Source organism: Somniosus microcephalus, chromosome 5, assembly GCF_052327205.1.
Source record: "Somniosus microcephalus isolate GS21.2 chromosome 5, FLI_Smic_1.0, whole genome shotgun sequence".
Lineage (NCBI taxonomy): Eukaryota > Metazoa > Chordata > Chondrichthyes > Squaliformes > Somniosidae > Somniosus > Somniosus microcephalus.
The window spans coordinates 12,998,459-13,022,059 of NC_140991.1; the positions used below are offsets into that span (position 1 = coordinate 12,998,459).

Genomic DNA, 23,601 nt, shown 5'->3' on the forward strand with positions numbered 1-23,601 from the left:
GATTTGACGCTAGCGATGCCAGTTTGGAGCTCCAAGCTCCAGTCTATGCCCTCTCATAACCTCGCACAGCTGAACACAACGCTAGGCAGCTGTGCTATTTAAAGGGTCCATCAACTACTTACAGGTTAGTTGCTGGTTTATTTAGTCTAGTTGTTGCTACAATTCTATACATTTCTGGTGTTTCCCATAATTGTGTCAAGTTTCAAAAGTCTACTACAGAGAGTGTTGTGGCAGGTGCTGAAGTACTTTGTGCTGACTTCAAGGCTTCTGCACAAATCAGTTGCTCCAAGACATGGGTGCACTAGCAGGCCTTGAACCGAACGGGGTTCCACTCCCACATTGTGCAGCTGGTGTGTGACCACAGGTAGCGCATCATGCAGTTCAATGCCCGGTATCCTGGCAGCAGTCACGATTCATTCACTCTGCAGCAATCCTCTGTGCCAGCTGTATTTCAGCCTCCACGTCAAACCAAAGGGTGGCTATCGGGTGACAGGGGTCTCCACTGACAACATGGCTCATGGCTCCGGTTCGCAACCCATGCACATGTGCGCAGCAAGCATACAGTGATAGCCATGCTGCCATAAGAAACGCGATAGAGCAGACAATTGGTGTCCTGAAGCAATGATTCCGCTGCCTGGACCAGTCTGGGGAAGCCCTGGCATACTTGGCTGAGTGAGTCTCAAGGTTTGTAGTGGTAACGGTAGCGTAGTGGTAATATCATGGGGCTAGTAATTCAGAGACCTGGACTATTGATCCACTAACTGTGAGTTCAAATCCTGCTACGGCAGCTGGAGAATTTAAATTCAGTTAATTAAATAAATCTGGAATAATTACTAGTATCAGTAATGGTAACCATGAAACTATCGGATTGTCGTAAAAACCCATCTGGTTCACTAATGTCCTTTAGGGAAGGAAATCTGCCGTCCTTACCTGGTCTGGCCTATATGTGACTCCAGACCCACAGCAATGTGGTTGACTCTTAATTGCCCTCTGAAATGGCGTAGCAAGCCACTCAGTTATAACAAACCGCTACGAAACAAAATAATAAGAAAGAAACCGGATGGACCACCTGGTAGTGACCACGGCACCGGCTACGGACACAGCAATGGCACAGCAATCAACCCTGCAAAGTCCTCCTCACCAACATCTGGGGACTCGTGCCAAAATTGGGAGAGCTGTACCACAGACTAGTCAAGCAACAGCCTGACATAGTCATCCTCACAGAATCATACCTTTCAGCCAATGTCCCAAACTCCTCCATCACCATCCCTGGGTATGTTCTGTCCCACCAGGGGTGGCGGCACAGTGGCATACAGTCGAGAAGGAGTGGCCCTGGGAGCCCCATGGCTTCAGGTCAAGCATGGGCAAGGAAACCTCCTGCTGCTTACCACCTACCGCCGTCCCTCAGCTGATGAATCAGTACTCCGCCATGTTGAACACCACTTGGAAGAAGCACTGAGAGTAGCAAGGGCGCAGAATGTACTCTGGGTGGGGGACTTAAATGTCCATCACCAAGAGTAGCTCGGTAGCACCACTACTGGCCGAGTCCTGAAGGATATAGCTGCCAGTCTGGGCCTGCGACAGATGGTGACGGAACCAACACGAGGGAAAAACCTACTTGACCTCGTCCTCACCAATCTACCTGTCGCAGATGCATCTGTCCATGACAGTATTGGTAGCAGTGACCACCGCATTGTGGAGACGAAGACCCGTCCTCACACTGAGGACGCCCTCCATCGTGTTGTGTGGCACTACCACCGTGCTAAATGGGATAGATTTAGAACAGATCTAGCAGCTCAAAATTGGGTATCCATGAGGTGCTGTGGGCCATCAGCAGCAGAATTGTATTCCACCACAATCTGTAATGTCATGGCCCGGCATATCCCTCACTCTACCATTACCTTCAAGCCAGGGGACCAACCCTGGTTCAATGAGGAGTGCAGAAGAGCATGCCAGGAGCAACACCAGGTGTAGCTAAAAATGCAGTGCCAACCTGGGGAAGCTGCAACACAGGACTACATGCATGCTAAACAGCGGAAGCAGCATGCTATAGACAGGGCTAATCAATCCCACAATCAACAGATCAGATCAAAGCTCTGCAGTCCTGCCACATCCAGTCGTGAATGGTGGTGGACCATTAAACAACTAACGGGAGGAGGAGGCTCCATGAATATCCCCATCCTCAATGATGGTGGAGCCCAGCACGTGAGTGCAAAAGACGAGGCGGAAGGGATTGCAACCATCTTCAGCCAGAAGTGCCGAGTGGATGATCCATATTGGCCTTCTCCTGCGGTCCCCACCATCACAGAAGCCAGTCTTCAGCCAATTCAATTCACTCCATGTGATATCAAGAAACGGCTGAGCGCACTGGATACAGCTAAGACTATGGGCCCTGACAACATCCTGGCTATCGTGCTGAAGACTTGTGCTCCAGAACTAGCCACGTCTCTAGCCAAGCTGTTCCAGTACAGCTACAACACTGGCATCTATCTGACAATGTGGAAAACTGCCCAGGTGTATCCTGTCCACAAAAAGCAGGATAAATCCAATCCGGCCAATTACTGCCCCATCAGTCTACTCACAATCATCAGCAAAGTGATGGAGGGTGTCATCGACAGTGCTATGGCACTTACTCACCAATAACCTGCTCACTGATGCTCAGTTTGGGTTCCGCCAAGACCCCTCGGCTGCTGACCTCATTACAGCCTTGGTCCAAACATGCACATAGGAGCTGAATTCCAGAGGTGAGGTGAGAGTGACTGCCCTTGACATCAAGGCAGCATTTGACCGAGTGTAGCATGAAGGAGCCCTAGTAAAACTGAAGTCAATGGAAATCGGGGGGGAAAACTCTCCACTGGCTGGAGTCATACCTAGCACAAAGGAAGATGGTTGTGGTTGTTACGTCCATGTGTAATTGAGACACGGACTGCAGGAGTTGGTTACAACAGGTGTTTACTGAGTGGAGACAAAACTGGAACTACTATGCAAAGTTACTACACAGGCTTATATACAGGGGTGGTCACTACTGGTACTGCAGTATACAGGGGCTGCAGAATATAGTTCCTTCTTCAAAGTACATACACTACAATTCCTCCCCTTTTAGCTAAACAGTACATAACATTCGATTAATAATTAAATAACATATTTACAATTACAGTTGCTATATACATTAGCTGAAGTTAAGCAATTATAAATTCAGTCTTTGAGGAGGCTTCCTGATTCTGTCTGGATAACGCCTCTTTGGGGTATCAGGTTCTCCTGGCAAAGTTGATTCGGGATCAACGTCGTTGTTTGGTTTGTCTGCTTCCAATATCACCGACTCTGAGGTAGATGCAATTGGTACTTCGGTTTCATCACCAGGTGTATCGGATCGTGGTGTGGATTTGACGTTTTCCAGTGACTCTAGAATCTGGTCAGCATGGCGTCTTACAATGCTCTCTCCAACGTCCACGGTATACATTAGAGGTCCTTGCCGTGTGCAGATCGTTCCTGGCTGCCATTTCTCTGTGCGGTAGTCCCGGGCCAAAACTGGTTGACCTATCTTAAAACTCCTGGTCGGCCTTTCATTCATATTCTGAAACTGCCTGTTCTCCACATCTCTTCTGATGTTTGGCTTAACCAAATCCAAGCGGCATCGTAGTCTTCAATTGAAGAACATCATGGCTGGAGTTTGGTTGGTAACCGCATGTGTCGCATTCCTGTAGGCAAACAAGAAGTTATCCATCTTGTGTTGTAGGGGTATGTCTTCATTACACATTGCCTTGATAGCCTTCTTGAATGTTTGAACGAACCTCTCAGCCAATCCATTGGTGGCTGGATGATATGGGGCGGATGTGTAATGCTTAACACCATTGTTCTTTAAGAACCTCCGGAACTCTTCAGACACAAACTGTGGTCCATTGTCGGAGCAAATCTGTTCAGGCAGCCCATTTCTGGCGAATATGGTTCGTAAGACTGTGATAGTTTTTTCTGTGGTGGTTGAGGACACTTTTATTACCTCTGGCCACTTTGAATGTGCATCCACCGCAATTAAAAACATCAAGTCCATAAATGGACCAGCAAAATCAATGTGCACCCTTTGCCATGGAGATGAGGGCCACTCCCATGGATGTAGAGGGGCTTGTGGTGGGGCGTTTTGGACCTTCTGGCATCCTGTACAGCTCTTGGTCATCTCTTCGATTTCTCTATCGATTCCCGGCCACCACACAAACGCTCTGGCTAAGTTCTTCATTTTTACCCCTCCCAGATGACCCTCATGAAGCTCATTGAGCACTCTATCCTTCAATTTGAGTGGAATTACTACTCTGGATCCACACATCAAGGTTCCTCTGCACACTGACAGCTGTTCTCTTCTTGGCGAGAATGCTGGCAACAGTGGTTCGCCATGTGCTGGCCATCCCTTCACCGTTAAACCATAGACCCTGGAGAGTGTCGGGTCATTTCGTGTTTCCTTTTCTATGTTTGCATTCGTCACAGGTAGACATTCGACTATGGTCGAGTGGAATATCTCCACAGGATCCACTGCAGGTGCTTCTTCCACCGTCGGCAACGGTAGGCGCGACAATCCATCAGCATTCCCATGCTGTTTAGTTCCTTTGTACTCGATGTCATATTGGTGTGCCCTTAGGAAAAGGGACCACCTCTATAAGCGTTGTGCTGTCATTATCGGGACGCCCTTCTGAGGGTTGAAAATGGAGACAAGAGGTTGATGATCAGTTAGTAGAGTAAATTTCTGACCGTGCAGGTAGTGATTGAACTTCTTCACCCCCCACACCAGGCTGAGGGCCTCTCTGTCAATCTGGGCGTAGTTACGCTCGGCTGAAGTTAACGAGCATGATGCAAAAGCTATCGGCCTCTCTGAACCATCAAGGAATTTATGTGACAGTACCGCTCCAATGCCGTAGGGAGACGCATCACACGCCAGTCTTATCGGTAGTGATGGGTTGTAGTGAGCCAATACTTCTCTTGAAGTGATTAGGTCTTTACTCTTCTGAAAGGCCCGCTTACATTTATCGCTCCATTTCCATGCTACTCCAGTTTGTAGTAGGGCGTTCAGTGGGTGCAGAATTGTGGACAAATTCGGCAAAAACTTATGGTAGTAATTCACCAATCCGAGGAATTACCTCAGTTGCGACACATTTTCAGGCGCTGGAGCCTTAACTACCGCTTCAGTTTTGCCAGGGGACTTATGTAACCCCTCTTCATCAATCACGTGGCCACAATACGATATCTGTTTCTTAAAAAACTCGCACTTGGGGCGATTGGCTCGTAGCCCATGTTCTCTTAGTCTAGTGAGCACCTGCTCTAGGTTGGCAAGGTGTTCACTGTCATTTTCACCTGTCACTAGGATGTCGTCCAAGTAACACTGAGTCCCCGGAATCCCTTGCAGGACTTGTTCCATCGCTCTTTGCCATATAGCCGGAGCTGATGCTACTCCGAATACCAGTCGATTATACTGGTAAAGACCTTTGTGAGTGTTTATCGTGAGATACTTCCTAGAGGATTCTTCAACCTCCATCTGCAAATATGCTTGTGCTAGGTCAATTTTTGTAAAACGCTTCCCTCCAGATAGTGAGGCGAAAATATTTTCTATCCTCGGGAGAGGATACTGTACTGTGTGAAGGACTGGGTTCACCGTCACCTTGAAGTCCCCACAGATGCGAACCTTCCTTGGCTCCTCAGACTTATTGTTTAACGTTTTCTTCATGACAGGAACGATGGGTGTCGCCCACTCGCTCCAGTCTACCTTAGATAACATGCCTGCATTCTCCAGATTCTCCAGCTCTGCCTCGACGGCTGGGCGAATTGCATACGGTACCGGTCTTGCTTTGAAAAACTTGGGAATTGCATTCTCTTCTATTTTTATCGAGGCGGTTACGCCTTTAAGAGTTCCCAGTTCTTGTTGAAATACCTCTTTAGTGTTAGCTAAGATTTTTGACAATCGTTCAGGTGTGACGTCGTCATCCTTTTTACCAGACACAGTCACTGCCTGAATGGAGTGCCAGTCTAAACTTATCTTTCTGATCCATTCACGTCCCAATAACGGTGGTCCACCATCTTGCAGTATGTACAGATACAATTTCTGTATTTCCTTGCCGTTGTATTCGACAGGCACCCTTATTTTCCCTCTGGGGTATACTTTCTGCCCCGTATACGTCTTCAAGACAATGGATGTGTCTTTCAAGGGTGTGTGTGAGAATAGCCGCTCATAGTCTCGTCGATTCATGACGGTCAGGGCTGATCCTGTATCCAATTCCATTTTGACTTGGGACCCTGCCATCGTGAGGGTGACCCAAATGGTTCGGTGATCCTCTTTTGCGATTACGTTGTGAAGTTTGAGACAGCTTAGTCTCTTGTTCCCGGATTCACTATCGCTCTTCTGGTCTTCGGAACTACTGTCCGTCATCTTTTGTACTTTCCTGTACTGTTCCTTAGTAGCCTTTTTGTTGTCGTTAGTCTTCTTCCCAGACCTGCAAACTCGTGCAATGTGTCCCATCTTTCCGCATTGCCTGCATACTTTGTCCTTGGACCAGCAGTCCTTCTGATCATGGGTTGTTCTGCCGCAGCGATAACATTTTTCAAATCCCCGTGTCATTTCATGGGTGCTGTATTCCTGTGGCTTTTGCTGTATTTCCGCAGCTCCCCTTGCTGCTGCTTCATACGATACTGCCACGCTGAAAGCCTTATCTAGCGTCAGCTCTTTCTCTGAGAGTAACCTCTTCTGGGTTCCTTCACTCAGGAGTCCACAGACAAATTTGTCCAACAGGGTATCTGCCAGTCCTGCTCTGAACTGGCAGTGCTTTGATAGCTTGCGTAGTTCCATAAGGTAATCAGCATTGCTCTCATCTTTATGCTGATTTCTCTTGTGGAATTTAAATCTTTCTGCTATCAGCAGCGGTGTAGGATTTAGGTGTTCCTGTAGGATATCAACAATTTCGTTAAAACTCTTCGCCATCGGTTTGGCTGGAGTGATCAGGTTCCGCAATAGGCCGTACGTTCTTGCGCCCATTAAGTTTAGTAGTACCGATGCCTTTTTCTCATCGGCTACTTCATTTGCCTTGCAATATACTTCGACTCTTTCCACATACGTTGTCCAGTCTTCCAGTCTTCTATTGCATTGTCGAAGGCAGTGATATTGCCAGTCTTCGGCATCTTGGAAATCTAAGATGGCGCCTCCCGCGCTTTGCCTTCTTCCCCGATTGAACAAAATGCCGCCTCCCGCGCTTTGCCTTCTTCCCCGCTGGATTAAGATGGCGCCTCCCGCGCTTTCTGTCTTCACCGCTGCTGCTAGCGCTGTTGCTGGCGTTTTTATGCCTTGATGGCGACGCCCTATGCTCTTCGCGCACTTCCCCCCCGCGCTGCTGCTAACGCTGCTCTCCGCGGTCCCCGTGGCAAACTGCAGCTCCTCGCGGCTTTCTGCGCTTCTAATTTCTTTTATTTTAATTACTGTTCCCATCGTCAGAGCAAACCCTACGGGACACTTTCCTCCCTCTTCTCGGGTCTGTACGCTGCCCGGCTTCATAGCACCGGCCTCGCCCTGTGTGCTCCACCCTCTCTCTCTCTCTCCTCTTCCCGACAACGCTGCTCGGCCCCATTGAAAAGCCACCCGATCGAGCTCTAGCCCGCCGCAGCCCAGGAAGGATCAGTGTACTACCTGCCACCAGCTCGATTAGCTGGAACACCATAGACAGGATAACCAAGCCCCGCTCTCGACAGCCTCTCCTGCAAATCTTCAAATCCGATGAATCAGAGGCGGTTGCCCACGGTCGACGCCCGTTTCTTCTGTTTGTTTGGGTTTTTTTTGGTTTTTTTCTTTCCTTCCTTTTGGCCTCGACCTCTAACAATTCGCTTCAGGGATGGATCCCCATGAGGTGGTGCAGAACTGTAGGTAAGTTCGGATCTGTTCGTCGCCAGTGTTACGTCCGTGTGTAATTGAGACACGGACTGCAGGAGTTGGTTACAACAGGTGTTTACTGAGTGGAGACAAAACTGGAACTACTATGCAAAGTTACTACACAGGCTTATATACAGGGGTGGTCACTACTGGTACTGCAGTATACAGGGGCTGCAGAATATAGTTCCTTCTTCAAAGTACATACACTACAGTGGTGATTGAAGGTCAATCATCACAGCCCCAGGACATCGCTGCAGGAGTTCCTCAGGACAGTGTCCTAGGTCCAACCATCTTCAGCTGCTTCATCAATGACCTTCCCTCCAACATAAGGTCAGAAATGGGGATGTTTGCTGATGATTGCACAGTGTTCAGCGCCATTCGCAACTCCTCAGATAATGTAGCATGCAACAAGACCTGGACGACATTCAGGCTTGGGCTGATAAGGGGCAGGTAACATTCGCGCCACAGAAGTGCCAGGCAATGACTATCTCCAACAAGCGAGAGTCTAAACACCGCCTCTTGACATTCAATGGCATTACCATCACCGAATCCCCCACCATCAACATCTAGGGGGTCACCATTGACCAGAAACTTAACTGGACCAGCCACATAACTACTGTAGCAACAAGAGCAGGTCAGAGGCTGGGTATTCTGCGGCAAGTGTCTCACCTCCTGACTCCCCAAAGCCTTTCCACCATCTACAAGGCACAAGTAAGGAGTGTGATGGAATACTCTCCACTTGCCTGGATGAGTGCAGCTCCAACAACACTCAAGAAGCTCGACACCATCCAGGACAAAGCAGCCCGCTTGATTGGCACCCCATCCACCACCTTCAACATTCACTCGCTCCACCACCAGCGTACCGTGGCTGCAGTGTGTACCATCTACAAGATGCACTGCAGCAACTCGCCAAGGCTCCTTCGACAGCACCTCCCAAACCCACGACCTCTTCCACCTAGAAGGACAAGGGCAGCAGGCGCATGGGAACACCACCACCTCCAAATTCCCCTCCAAGTCACACACCATCCTGACTTGGAAATATATCACCGTTCCTTCATCGTCGCTGGCTCAAAATCCTGGAACTCCCTAACTAACAACACTGTGGGAGTACCTTCACCACACGGACTGCAGCGGTTCAAGAAGGCGGCTCACCACCACCTTCTCCAGGGCAATTAGGGATGGGCAACAAATGCTGGCCTTGCCAGCGATGCCCTCATCCCATCAAAACAAATTTTAAAAAAATGCTGCATGCTCCACAACCTTGTTATCATGAGGGAACAGCCCTTGCCACCATCTATCAGCTGAGGAGCAGGAGCATGAGGAGGAGGATGAGGAAGAGGAGGATGAGGAAGAGAAGGAGACGGAGGAGGAGGAGGAAGAGGAAGGGAGGCTGGCCCGGGCTGTGGATTAGGAGCAAATTCAAGTGCGATACCAGTAACCTCGCCCTCAATTTCGCATTCACCAACAGTCCCAGACTCCTTACATTCCCTGTGTCACTGACCATCACAGCGTCTCTTGCACGCCATGTAAAAATAAAAGCCAACAAACTATATGCATTCCATTCCAAATTTATAAATTAAATCATACCATATTGCATTAAAAAAACTAATCACCCTTGTGCATTCCTTTAGTGCCTGTCTTCAGCATGCCTTTGCCTGTCCTAGTGCTCCTACGAGATGCTCCCCCAGTGGCTGCAGCATGGCTGGTGGAAGGATGCTGACTTTCAGTGGAGGAGACTGCAGATGGCCTTGGAGGAGGACCTCAAGCAGTTCTTGGCTGAGAAGGCCCAGCTTCGGACTGCACCATCTCGGCATGGGCGGCAGCAGTCTGGGCTGGCTGGCTGACAGGCAACAGTGAAGGCACTGGCGGAATGGCAGGGATGAGAGCACAAATGCACCTCAGCAATCCTAGTAATCTGTTGTGGACAGATTGCTGGACAGCTGTGACACCCTGGAAGCCCCTTTGAACACTGGTATCCAGAGCCATGATGGCAGCAGTCTGAGCTTTCACTGCAGCACTCAAGTGTTGGGTGGCTGCTGCTTGTGCTGCAGTGGAAGTTGAGACATCGGCCATGAGATGCTGCATCATGGTTGGTTTCACAGGTGTGTTGATGGAGTTGGCCACCAGTGCCATGCTGGAAAGGAGGGGCACCAAGCTCTGCCCAAAGCCCAGTGCCAAGTTGGTACTGGACTCCTCCGTGCTCCTCGAAATTGAACGCAGGCTTCCTGTCATGCTTTCCAATACACCAAGCATTTTGGTGTGTATACCCATCAGCCTTTTGCTGTAGCCTAGCCCATCGAAGTCGTCATCTGAGTCCGCTGCAGCAGAACCCATGTGCGACCTCGCCCTCCGGCAAGCTGTCACCTGCACTATCCTTGACCCCTGCCCTGGCTGCAGCGCACTTATGCCCAGTGTCTCACCACGTGCAGATCCCGCCTCTATGCTATCCTCTAAAACAGGGGTTCTCAACCTTTTAGCTTCTGAGGCCCACAGACCCCCGTATAAAAATTAGTTATACAATTAAACATATATATTTATTATTATTTTTGTTTTACTTGCAACTTGACTGCTCCAGTCTTTCCCCTCCTTGCGCTGAGATTCCCTCTTTTCTCTACACTCTGACTGACCAGAGACATCTCACATAATTATCCTTCCAATTTGCAAGTTCTTTGTACCTTAAGCAAGCACTTTTTAAAAATGCATATACTGTATAAATATGTACTGCACACAATTCTAATTTCCAATTGTACAGCAGACAGTAACTCAATTGCAACTTTCCCACTCTTGTAAATTCACTCATGAAATTACAAAATCATCATGGCCCAGTAATTCCTGTCACAACGCGTGAGTACGGATGGGGTACTCACGCGTGTGCCAGGAGGAATTGCCGGTTTTCAGCATGCACAGCGCATGCGCTGAAAACTGGCATTTCCTGTCCTCTGACCCAAGGGGTTAAGAGGCTGAACGCATGCGCGGTATTGGGCAGCGCGTGCGACTTGGATTTCCTGTATTTTTACAGATTTGCGCGTGTGTAAAGGGCTCCGGTTTTTACACATTGAAAAACCACACGTAAGTACTTAGTTTTACAGGTAAGTGGTCTTTTAGTACAATTTAGAATTTTTTTTTCCACAGGTTTATTATTTTTAAAGAATCTACAGTAAGGTAAGTTTAGTTATAGACCCTATTTTTTAAAAATTTATTTTTTTCAAAAATTTGATTAATTGTTTAAAATAGGTTTTTAAAGTTATTCATAGTTAATTTAATTATTGGGATGCTTTTTAAAATTTTATTTAAAGCTTAAGTAGTGTTTTGGGGTGCCGTACTTTTCATGAGTTTGACAGTCTTTACTCTCAAACTTATGAATGAAGTTTCCCCTCCCCTGATTGGCTGAACAGTGCTCACCTGATCCCAGCCGGCACATCACACTAACTACGCCGCTGGGTCAGGTTAGCACAGCGCGCCGAGATCAGAACCGGGCCACTTACAGGAAATCCACTGCGGGCCAGGTTTCAGATGTCGGCGCGCCGGGTAAGTGCACATCGGGGGCTTGCACGCGCGGCAAGCCCCCGACACCAAGTTCTGGGCCCATATACATATACAATATCTGCATTAATGATTTAGTTTAATACAATTCAGTTGCACAGCAATTGTAACAAGCCACGTCTTGACCAGTGTTTTTCCACTCAAATAGCATGTGCGTACACTGACTCCAAAGACAAATTCATTCTTGCCCCCTGCCTTCAGTGCCTGTCATTAGCAATGACAGGTAGAGGAGGCGGTTTGCAGTCGTTTGAGAGCTGGGGGAGTGCTATTTCATGGCGGGATCTTCCATTTTTTTTAAGTCGGCAAACAATGCTGCCTTGTCAGTTTGACAGAAGCAGACAGGCATGATGTGCCTCAATAAATCCGAGACTCGATGTTAGCGAAACAAAACAAGGCTTTTATTGACTTAGAAGGTAACACACAGAGGAGAATGTATCTTCCATCCAGAGGTCTGCCGTACTGGATGTGCTGCAGGCTGGGCCAGCTTACATAGGAGCCAGGTATGGGCGGAGCCCTACACACAGTACAATACAATGGAAATGAAACTGAAACCAACCACAGTCACAGGCAGAGAAATACTGATGAGTGATGAATGGAATATTTCATCACAAGGCATTTTTACCGATTTGAGCTTTTTCCACTTGAAGGCGTTTTGTGCCTGAGAAAAATTTATCACATTCATTTGGGTTACATTTGATAGTGCAACATTTCCAACACTTAATGGAGGCTGTACTGGCACTGGACCTGGCCCTCCAGCGTCACTGTCGGAGGCAGCGGAGGCAGATAGAAAGATTGCAAAACGTGGCCAGAGGGAGGAGGGCCAACAGGGCTCTCAACAGGAGACCTTACCCTCTCAGGGTATTCCAGGAGCAGTTCTCCTACATTCATCTCTCAGAGGAGCAGTGCCTTAGGAAGCTCTGCTTCAGCTAGGAGGTGATCACAGAGTTGCAGATCCTGCAGCTAGACCTCCGGTCTCAGATCAGGACCAGGACGTCTCTCTCAGTGGCAGTGAAGTTCACAGTTGCTCTCAATTTCTATGCCAGCGGCTCCTTCCAGGCTTCAACAGAGGATATTGCAAATATTTCGCAGTTCGCCGTCCATTGCTGTATCCGGGAGGTGGCAGACGCTCTGTACAGAAGGAGAAGGGAGTACACCTCATTCCCCATGACCAGAGAGAAACAGGATGAACGCTCATGTAGCTTTGCAAGGATAGCGGGCTTCCCCATGGTTCAGGGCGCCATTGACTGCACCCACGTGGCATTGTGGGCACCTCATCACAATGCAGAGGTCTCCCATAACCGCAAAGGTTACCACTCTGAACGTTCAGTTGATGTGCGACCACAGACAGCACATCCTCGCCGTCAATGCCCGCTATCCTGGCAGCAGCCACGATGCATTCATCCTGCGTGAGACTGGAGTCCCAGCACAGTTCCACCCACCACATGAAGCTCGCCACCTGGCTGATAACACCCCTCCGCAACCCCAACACTCCTGCTCAGCACACATACTATGACAGCCATAGCGTCACCAGGAACCTGATTGAACAGACTATCGGAGTGCTAAAGCAATGGTTCCGCTGCCTTGACCACTCTGGAAGAGCTCTGCAGTACTACCCTGATCAAGTCTCCCTTTTTATTGTTGTGTGCTGCATGCTGCACAACCTGGCCATTCTGAGGGCCCAGCCATTGCCACCAGGGATTGCAGGTCCACCTCAGGAGGAGGAAGAGGGACAGGAGGAGGCAAAGGAGGAGGATGAAGAGGAGGAGGAGCAGCAGCAACTTAGGAGGGAGGCACTCAATCTTGTTTCTGCAAGGGCTGCTCGTGATTGCCTCATTAGACAGCGCTTCCAATAAATGAGATAGCATATGGCCTTTGTGCAGCAGAACCACATCATTACAACCAGCTCGCAGCCCCTATTACCGGGCAAAGGTCAAATGAGAAACATCACAAAATGTGCTATGTTGAATTAACTATTTATTATCGTGCACAACTCTCTCTTATGAAACACAACCAAGGCTGGTGGAAGGCTGCTGAGTCTGGGAGCCAGAGACTGCAGATGGCAGTGGCTGAGGCTAGTTGTGCAGTTGGTAGGATATGACATTTGAAGATGCATTCACTGACCTTAACCTCTTGTGTGAGGTCATTAAACTTCTTGCGGCACTGCATCCAGGTCCTTGGGGCTAAATTCTTGGCATTGACCTCCGCGGCTGTATGTTCCCACTGCCTTCTCTTAGTATTTCTGGAGGTCTTCCTGCCCCCCTGAGGATACAGAACATCTCTCCTCATTTCCATCAAGACGTCCAGTGCAGCGTCCGAAAATCTAGGTGCCCTCTCCCATGGTCAGCCATTCTTCAGTCTTACCCAGGTCAAAATAAGTTGCAGAACAACTCCTAGCACCTGCTTCAGCCACAATGCACCTCCCCTTTAAGAGGAGCGAGCTAGCTTTAAGTAGTGCAGGCTAGATTTAAGTAGTGCAAGTTACTAATGATATTGGGCCCCCTGCTGATGTGTGCAGCCAATGAGCAGTGCAGTTAGCGCTGGCTGCATGAAGAAATCATTATAATGAGCAGGCTGCACAAAGTTGGCATGCCGCCTGCATTACACCGAACACATCGTGATCCCCGCACCGGTTTTCAGCATCTAGCCAATTTAACCCCCCACATATTAGGAAACATCATTAGTCTGATGCCCCCTGTAGTCATGTAACCTGTTGGCACTCATTATCAAGGCTTATTCATGAAGACTGTCAACTTGGTTGAGATTAGAGACTAACTGATGCCCATAGATCTGCAATAAGGAAAATTGGGGAGGGATGCAGGAAACTAATGAGAAAAAAAAATTTGTGCTGTGCGGTTTGTGCTTGACAGTTTTTCTGTTCTCTGATTGCAGAAAAAGAAAGGGACAAGTATAATAAAAGGCTAGGTAAGTTCCAGAATAAGGTATGATTGGAAAAAAAAGTAAAGGTAATGATTTAAGGGAAGCCCAATGGGAAGAGGCAATGGAGAGTTCGCCTTAGGACTACATCAGAGAATGGGCACATGTGGACTTCAACCCAAATAGCTTGGTTCAACTGTTGGTATTCTTGCTTCTGGATTAGAAGGTTGTAAATTCAAGCCCCACTCTATTATTAGTGCATGAATCTAGGCTGACATCCAGTGCAGTACTGAGCAAATACTGCTTTGTCAAAGCTGCCATCTTTGATGAGGTGTTAAACCAAAGCCCCACCTGCCTATTTAGGTGGACATAAAAGATCCCATCACACCATTTGAAGACAAGCAGGGGAGTTCTCCCCAGTGTCCTGGCCAAAATTTATCCCTCAACCAGCATCACTAAAACAGATAACTGGTCATCTATCTCATAGTTGTTTGTGGGACCTTGCTGTGTGTAAAATTGGCTGCCACATTTTACCAACATAACTGACTTACACTTCATGGCCATGAAACACTTTGGGAAGTCCAAATCTGGTGGAAATTAAAGATCCCATAGGGGGCTAGTCAGCATCTGTTAAAAAGAAAAGCTAGAGTGCCTAATCCTTTATTAGGTACTTCAGGTGTGTATGCTTCTTTAGGATAAAAATAGATAAGGAGGAGGTACTTAAAAGCTTGGCAGTCCTCAGAATAGAAAAGTCATCTGATCCGGATGGGATGCATCCTAGGATACTGAGGGAAGTAAGGGTGGTGCCAGAGGACTGGAGAATTGCAGATGTTACATCCGTTAAAAAAAGGTGAGAGGGATAAATCCGGCAATTACAGGCCAGTCAGCCTAACATCGGTGGCGGGGAAACTTTCAGAGACAATAATGCGGGACAAAATTAATTGGCATTTGGTAAAGTATGGCCAAATAAATGAAAGTCAGCATGGATTTGTTAAAGGCAAATCGTGTTTGACTAACTTGATTGAGTTCTTTGTTGAAGTAACGGAGAGGGTTGATGATGGTACTGTGGGTGATGTTTTGCATATGAACTTTCAAAAGTGTTTGACAAAGTACCATCTAATAGACTTGTTAGCAAAATTGAAGCCCATGGGATTAAAGAGACTGGCAGCGTGGACACAAAATTGGCTAAGGGACAGAAAGCAGAGAGTAGTGGAATCCTAGGCTTTATAAATAGAGGCACAGGGTACAAAAGCCAGGAAATTATGCTAAACCTATATAAAACACTAGTTCGGTCCCAGTTGTAGCATTGTGTCCAATTAAGGGCACCACACTTTAGGAAGGACGCAAAGGCTATGGAGTGGGTGCAGAAGAGATTTACTAGAATGATTCCAGGGATGAGGGATTATTGTTAGGTGGATAGACTGGTGAATCTGGGGTTGTTCTCCTTGGAGCAGAGAAGGCTAAGAGGAGATTTGATAAAGATGTTCAAAAACATGAAGGGTTTTGATAGAGTAAATAAAGAGAAACTGTTCCCAATGGCTGAAGGGTCGATAACAAAAGGGCACAGATTTAAGGTGATTGGCAAAAGAACCAGAGGCGACATGAGGAAAAACTTTTTTAAGTACAAGTGGTTAGGATTTGGAATGCACTGCCTGATAGGTTGGTGGATACAGATTCAATAGTAGCCTTCAAAAGGGAATGGATAAATACTTGAAGGAGAAAAAATTGCATGAATATGGGGAAAGAGCGGGGGAGTGTGGGACTAACTGGATTGCTCTCCGAAAGAGCTCGATGGGATGGGCCGAATGGCTTCCTTCTATGATTCTTTAGCTCTATTGAAGGGTACACGCCTAAAATGTCATAACTTAGCTTTTTTTTTTACAGATGCTGACTAACTTGCAGTCTATTTCCAACATTACCTTTGTTTTAGATAATTGGCATTTGCAGTTGTTTTCCTTTTTGTTTCAAAGATACCATAGCATATTTGAAGAGCGCCAGGTTCTGCTGGTGCCTTACTAATGTGCTTCCCTCAAATAACATCAATCAAAAGTAGACAAACTGGTCATTCATTTCCTGACTCTGTGGGACCTTGGCAAAATGGTTTCTGCATTTACCCACCTAACAATAGTGGAAGCAGATTCAATAGTAACATTCAAAACGGCACTTCAAAAAGTAATTCGTAGCATGTAAAATGATTTTGGGAGGGAGGGGAAGGGGTGAGAGCAGAAGTGCGGGAAATAGAGCGGACACGGTCACGGGCTGTGTCAACCACAGTAGAGGGGCATCCTCGGTTGAGGAAAAAGGAAGACATGTCGGAAGCACTGGTATGGAAGGTGGCATCGTCAGAACAGACGCGGCGGAGATGGAGAAACTGGGAGAATGGAATAGAGTCCTTACAGGAAGCGGGGTGGGAGGAAGTGTAGTCCAGGTAGCTGTGGGAGTCGGTGGGCTTGTAGTGGATGTTTGTCGAAAGCCGATCGCCAGAAATGGAGACGGAGAAGTCAAGGAAGGGAAGGGAAGAGTCGGAGATGGCATGTGAAGGTGAGGGAAGGGTGGAAATTGGAAGTAAAGTGAATGAACTTATCTAGTTCATGGCAAGAGCAGGAAACGGCATCAATACAGTCATCGATGTACCGGAAAAAGAGGTGAGGGAGGGGACCTGAGTAGGACTAGAACAAAGAGTGTTCCACATATCCCACGAAAAGGCAGACATAGCTAGGGCCCATGCGGGTTCCCATAGCAACACCTTTAATTTGGAGGAAGTGAATGGAGTCAAAGGAGAAATAAAGAAATATAAATTTAATAAAGTACGTTACAGTTTCCCGCTCCTAGTTTAAACCACTGTAATAGGTTAGAGAGAAAATACGTTAATACTCACCGACCAATCACTTACCTGCTGTCCTGTGACGTCACTCCTTGGTTTTTGTTGTTGAAATTGTCGGAGCTGCCGCCTCCTCCGATGCTGCCGCCAATTAGGTCTGCCTTACCAGGCTTCCATTCCTACTTGCTCCAAGCTAACTACCATATCTCTTGCAATGATTTACCCTCCCGCATACACAAGATCACTTCCACTATTCCTCAAACTTCCATCCTGAGCTCCCTCCTATTTCTTGTCTATAAGCTCTATGCCCTTTGCCAACCCAATGAATAAGCCTGGGGGTCAGCTACCAGAAAAAAATGTGAATTTCCCTGCAGTAGTCCACCTCCTGGAATAACTGGTTGCTTGACGTTACTAGGCTTATAATATTTTTTCCTTCGCATCACTGTTCAGTACTTACTGCACTTAAATTTTCTTTCAATGTAGTTTTGATGTTATTGCTCATCGTGTCTCTTTATTAACAGCGAAACAGCGCCTGAATTTCGATTATACTCCTTTCCAAACACCAGAGCAAGTGGAAAATCTATGGCAACAAGTAGACAAAATGACGGAGAAATTTCAAACAAGACAGAAAGAAATAGCTGAACTGCAATACATGCGCATGCAATACGAGGTACTGCTTGCTCAAGAACAAACGGAAATTCAGCAACTGATGGAAGGAATAAAATGCCAGCAAAAGACACCAGAACAGCGACAGCAACTGACAGATCAGCTAAAAAGCTTGGAAGAGCAGCACCGGAATGCGAAAAAAGAATTGGAGACGATACTAGGATTTCTATTGAGTTTTGAAGAAGAAACAAAAAGGCAGCAAATGATGAGAGAGCAAGAGGCAGCAGCAACAGGTAAGTCATGACATTTAAGAAGTCCTTAGAGTTATTTGAGCCCTTTTTTGGCATAGGAATAATTCGTCTCTGGCTGATGGCAGTGAATAGCTGAGCTGTACAGACTTAATGGGGGAGAAATTCAGTTGGTTGCGCCACCCATTAGCGCCTTAAGAGGGCGCTAAGTGGGGCGCAAGCCAACTAGCGCCCGGGCGCGGCACTGCCCACGCCTCCCACTAAATTCTGCGGGACGTTAGTGGTGGCGCTAACCGTTAGTGCTGCACCGCTGCCGATGACGTCATCGGTGTGTGCAGCGCCCCGGCCGCGATATTCGGCAGCGCCCCCTGATTTACTGCCGGACGCTATGTCCGACGGGGTTAGGGGGGTCTACCTGCGGCCGGGGAGACGCAAATTAAAGGCGAGGTGCGGGGCGGCCATTTTTGTTGCTGGCCGCCTGCCAGCACCTGCCTGCGCTCCCGTCCCCGGCCTCCTGAACCCCCCCCGCCCCGCGGAGTGCCGGCTGCGCTCCAAGAACCCGGCACCTCTCTTCGGTGCCGGGCTCTTTTGCCTGCACTCCCAATCCTCGGGGGCCCAGCTGGGCCCCAGATCGCGCTGCACAAGGCCCCTCCCCTTTAAGAAGGGGAGGAAGGCCTGCAATACCGCAGCGCCCTGGCGAGGTTAGTGCCCCAAACGGGGCTATACTCAATTTCTCCCCCAAAAGGCCCCAGGTTTGATCCGTGCCCTGTGCTCTGTTGGCTGGGCTGGCCAGGGCAACAGTAGGAGCCCTGCAATAGGCCTCAGAACCATTAAAGCAGCTGCAGACTCAATGGCGCCAGGAAGAGCTGGGATTCAGGGCAGAAAATCGAGGGTTCACACTCCTGATCTCTAACTGGAGACCACCGTTGGAAGTAGATATTTGTACGTCGAAAGAACAGGATCAGGCATGGCTGTGTTTCCCCGGCTGCCCCTAACACACAGTTAAATAGCTTATTGGCACTTACTGTGGACATTCACAAATGGATAAAGGTCACTGGGGCAAGGTACCAGATGGAGGCTAAAAGTTGCGGAACTGTACTTACATCTTCAGGAGGGGTTTGTGGAAGGGAGAAAATTGGCAAGAAAAGGGTAACGATTTAAGGGGGGTTATGTATGTTGAGGCAAAGAATGGTTGAAAGGATTGTACCAGAGAATATACCAGAAATGACAAATGCACAACTGATCTTTCATTATCTGAAAAGGAGAGACAAGCCAATGTTTATGGTGAGACTCTTAAGATTTTCAAAGGCTTGGTCACAGGTTTGCCATCCTCCACTTGAGCATGGCATGGTCCCATGAGCATGGTCCCATGAGTAAGTGGCATTTTTGAGATTTTATTGCTTAAAAGAGGCCCTTTGATTTCGAGTTACAGCCCTGCTCTCCATTGATGGTGGTGTTATAGTAGTCTGGCAGAGTTAGAAAAATAAACATATTGGCCGAGAAGCTTCCCCTCTTCAGGCTGCAGAATTCTGGTGGAGTTGTGGCAGGAGAGTGTAATTTGGGGCTAAACCTGGACCTGCCGGGTTTCCTGAGGGTAGGAGATGCTTTGTTATTGGAAAACTTAGCTGAAGGGCCAAAAGCCATGGTGCTTTCCCCAAGTTGCAAAGAGGAGAAATGGTAAGAGTCAACATATATATACCAGACCAGGTAGGGTCCCTTCGTTGAAAGACATCAGTGAACCAGTTGGATTTTTAAATGATAATCCAATTAGTGCTAAATCACAAATTTGGTTTCATCAATTGCCATGGTGAGGCTTAAACTCATATTCACTGGGTTACTGGTGCAGTACCCTAAACATGACACAACTATATCTGTGTTTCAGAAAGTAATTGTTAGGTGATGCCCAACTTGGGTTTTATAAGACTATAGATTGTAGGAAGAATAAAAGGATTAAGCAGTTTCACAGTTTTAGAGTTCTGGGAAAGAATGAGCCAGAATAGATGACAGTGCATAGAAACATAGAAACATAGAAGATAGGAGCAGGAGTAGGCCATTCGGCCCCTCGAGCCTGCTCCGCCATTTAATGCGATCATGGCTGATCGTCCAAATTCAGTACTCTGTCCCTGCTTTCTCCCCATACCCCTTGATCCCTTTAGCCTTAAGAAATATATCCAACTCCTTCTTGAATATATTTAATGAATTGGCCTCTACTGCCTTCTGTGGTAGAGAATTCCACAGGTTCACCACTCTCTGGGTGAAAAATTCCTCCTCATTTCTGTCCTAAAAGGCCTACCCCTTAACCTTAGACTGTGACCCCTGGTTCTGGATTCCCCGACCATCAGGAACATCCTTCCTGCATCTAGTCTGCCCAGTCCTGCCAGAATTTTATAAGTTTCAATGAGATCCCCTCTCATTCTTCTAAACTCCAGCAAGTACAAGCCCAATCGACCCAATCTCTCCTCATACGTCATTCCTGCCATCCCAGGTATCAGCCTGATGAATCTTCGCTGAACTCCTTCCATGGCAAGAACATTCTTCCTCAGATAAGGCGACCAAAACTGCACACAATACTCAAGATGTGGTCTCACCAAGGCCCTGTACAACTGCAGCAAGACATCCTTGTTCCTGTACTCGAACCCTCTTGCTACGAAGGCCAACATACCATTTGCCTTCTTAACCGCCTGCTGCACCTGCATACTTACCTTCAGCGACTGGTGCACAAGGACACCCAGGTCTCGTTGCACTTCCCCTTCTCCCAATCTATTGCCATTCAGATAATATTGAATCTGGATTTAAACACACTGAGGATGTAGGAGGAGGGAAAGGCTGTAGCATGGTGTATTTGGAAAGTTCAGAGGGTCGCTAAACATATAGATAAACGTATCAATAATAACGAGTGGTGGGGGGGTGGGGATGAGAGAATTTAGGGGCTAAAAGATGAAGAAGAGTTGCCTGTCAGATGACGAGCATTTTCTTGAGCTCAGGCAGGTGCCAGCAGAGCCTCCCCTTTATGGGAGTGGTATTCCACTAATTAAAGTTTCATGGACTTGAGTTGCTGAGGAGAAGAGAACAGTTTGTGGCACAAAAGGAAAAATATGAGCTCTTTGGATGCGTTCAGCATTGATCAAAATCATGAATGGTTTTGATAGACCAAATAAGGTGAAACAGTTTCCAGTGGCAGAAGGGTTGGTGTTCAGGGACACAGATTTAAGGTAATTGGCAAAAGAACCAGAGGTGAGATGAGGAGATTTTTTTTTAATGGAGCGAGTTGTTGTGATCTGGAATGCATTGCCTGAAAGGGGGGTGGAAGCAGACTCAATAGTAACTTTCAAAAAGGAAGTGGATAAATACTTGAAGGGGACAAATTTGCAGGGCTATGGGGAAAGAGCAGAGGAGTGGGACTAATGGGAGAGCTCTTTCAAAGAGCCGGCACAGGCACGATGGGTTGAATGGCCTCCATCTGTGCTATAAGATTCTATGATTGTATGATTCAACACGAGGTTAAAACCTGTGAATGTGCTGCCAATGCTACTGTGTGGACAGCCTGCTGGCTACCAAAATTAATATGATCTTTCCCTGCAAGGAGAATGTCAGTAATCACGTCACGAGACAAAGACAAAGTTCAACATTATCTTACTCGCGTTTTGTTACTATTCAGTGTTTAGCTTATTTTCATATCCGTGTAACTTCAATTGTCTATTTAATGGCAGCTATAAAACCTGACACTCGGAAAGCTGGAGATGACGAACTTCCCGGTGGATTTGCACTTCAAGCTCCGCCGTTAGGAAGGAAAGCAAAGAAATGTAAGTCCTGAAATGTCGCTCAGCCTGGTTCACTTGGTAGTACTCTTGCTCCTAGGTCCGAAGGTTGTGGGCTCCATATTGGGAGTTTAAGCTCAGAATCGAAGCTGCCACCCTAATGCCCAAACTGAGGGAGTTGCTGCATATTTCCAGCTGCCATCCTTTCTAGCAGACATTAACCTGATGTCTTGTCTGCCTATTCCAGTAGTTCAGCTGGAATCCTTTTTATTTATTAGTTCTCGGGATGTGGGTGAGGCCAAAGCTGCACCTCCAAGCTCCCCGACAAGTGACACACCATCCTGACTTGGAAATATATCGCCGTTTCTTCACCGTCTCTAGGTAAAAATCCTCAAACTCCCTCCCTCACAGCACTGTGTGGGAGTACCTTCACCACACGGACTGCAGTAGGTCAAGAAGGCGGCTCACCACCACCTTCACCAGGGCAATTAGGGATGGGCAATAAATGCTGGCCTTGCCAGTGACGCCCACATCCCATAAACAAATTTTTTAAAAATGGCCATTGCTGGTTGCCCGTAGAAGGTGATGGTGGGCCTTGCTCTTAACCAACTTGAGATTTTATGTTGAAGGAATGGTGATAGTCAGGATGGTGCGTGATTTCAAAGGGAATATGGAGGTGATGATGTTCCCATGCACCTGCTGCTCTTGTCCTTCTTGGTGGTAGAGACCATGGGACTGGGGGTGGGGGTTCAACATCCCATAGCTATTTTCAAATAGGCAGAGTATTATTCTGATGTTCTGGCCAACATTACTCCTTCAACCAACACCATCAACAACAACAAAAAACTAACTGACCATTTATTCCACTGCTTTATGCTGGATCTTACTTTACCCAAAATCGTACTAAGTTTGCCAACAAAGCACTTCAAAAATATGAAGTAGATTTTCCTCTTTTGTTTTTACGTGTTAAATAATCACCTGGGTGAAGGGTATAGAAGAAAATCAGATAGGAAGGATTGCATTAAAGTAAACAAGCCTGCCCGATTTCCCGTCCATTTGAAATGAATAGTGCTGTTATAGCAGTAGCTTGTGCAAAGACAGCATGGGACAAAATTTAAATCAATATTATATGCCTGGAGCATAGACTCCCAACATCGCAGGCTGCAAAATTGTCCACATGAGATTGTTTTCCATCCTTCCCCCATCTGCTAGCAGCAAGGCTCTGCTCCTGGCAAGTAGCCTTGGCAAATCGAGGCTTTTTCTAAAAGTGTGATTCAGGTGGGAAAATCAAAGTCATCATCTTTGACCCTCACCTCTGTGTCCTATTTGACCCCAAGCTGAAATTCTGACTCCATATCCTCTCCATCACAAATACCACCTACCTCTGTAGCCGCCTCTGCCCCTTCCTCTGCCATTGGAACCTTCTTCCATACCTTTGTTGTCTCCAGACACAACTATTTGAATGCTCTCCTGGCCAGCCTGCCGTCCATCATAAACTTCAGCTCAAGCAAATCCCTTCCGTTTACCCACCACACCTGTCCTCACTGACCTACACTGGGTTCTCAACCCATCAATGCCTCAGATTTAAAGGTCTCATTCTTGTGTTTAAATTAATCTTACCCTTCCCTATCTCTGTAACCCTCTCCAGCTCTACAAGTCCTCTCCACTCTCCCACCTCCAAACTCTCCATTTATCTGACTCTGGCCTCTTGTACATAGTCCCCTCTCTTTGCTCCACCACTAGTGGCTGTAGCCTAGATCCTTCACTCAGGAATTCCCTCCCCTCTGCCTCTGCACTTCCCTCTCCTCCTGTAAATCCCTTCTTAAAACACATCTCTTTGACTAAGGTCATCCCTGT

At 47.4% G+C, this 23,601-nt stretch overlaps 1 protein-coding gene across 2 annotated transcripts in view; it reads left to right on the forward strand.

The window, feature by feature from the left end:
- The window catches only part of LOC147116895 (uncharacterized), a 231,763-nt gene that overhangs the window by 175,537 nt on the left and 32,625 nt on the right, over positions 1-23,601 (forward strand). For both annotated transcript variants that reach the window (XM_085987334.1, XM_085987335.1), the window contains 3 exons: positions 14,327-14,359; positions 17,654-18,031; positions 21,697-21,789. In XM_085987334.1, coding sequence (XP_085843460.1) covers positions 14,327-14,359; positions 17,654-18,031; positions 21,697-21,789 — 504 coding nt within the window. The remainder of the gene's footprint in view (positions 1-14,326; positions 14,360-17,653; positions 18,032-21,696; positions 21,790-23,601) is intronic.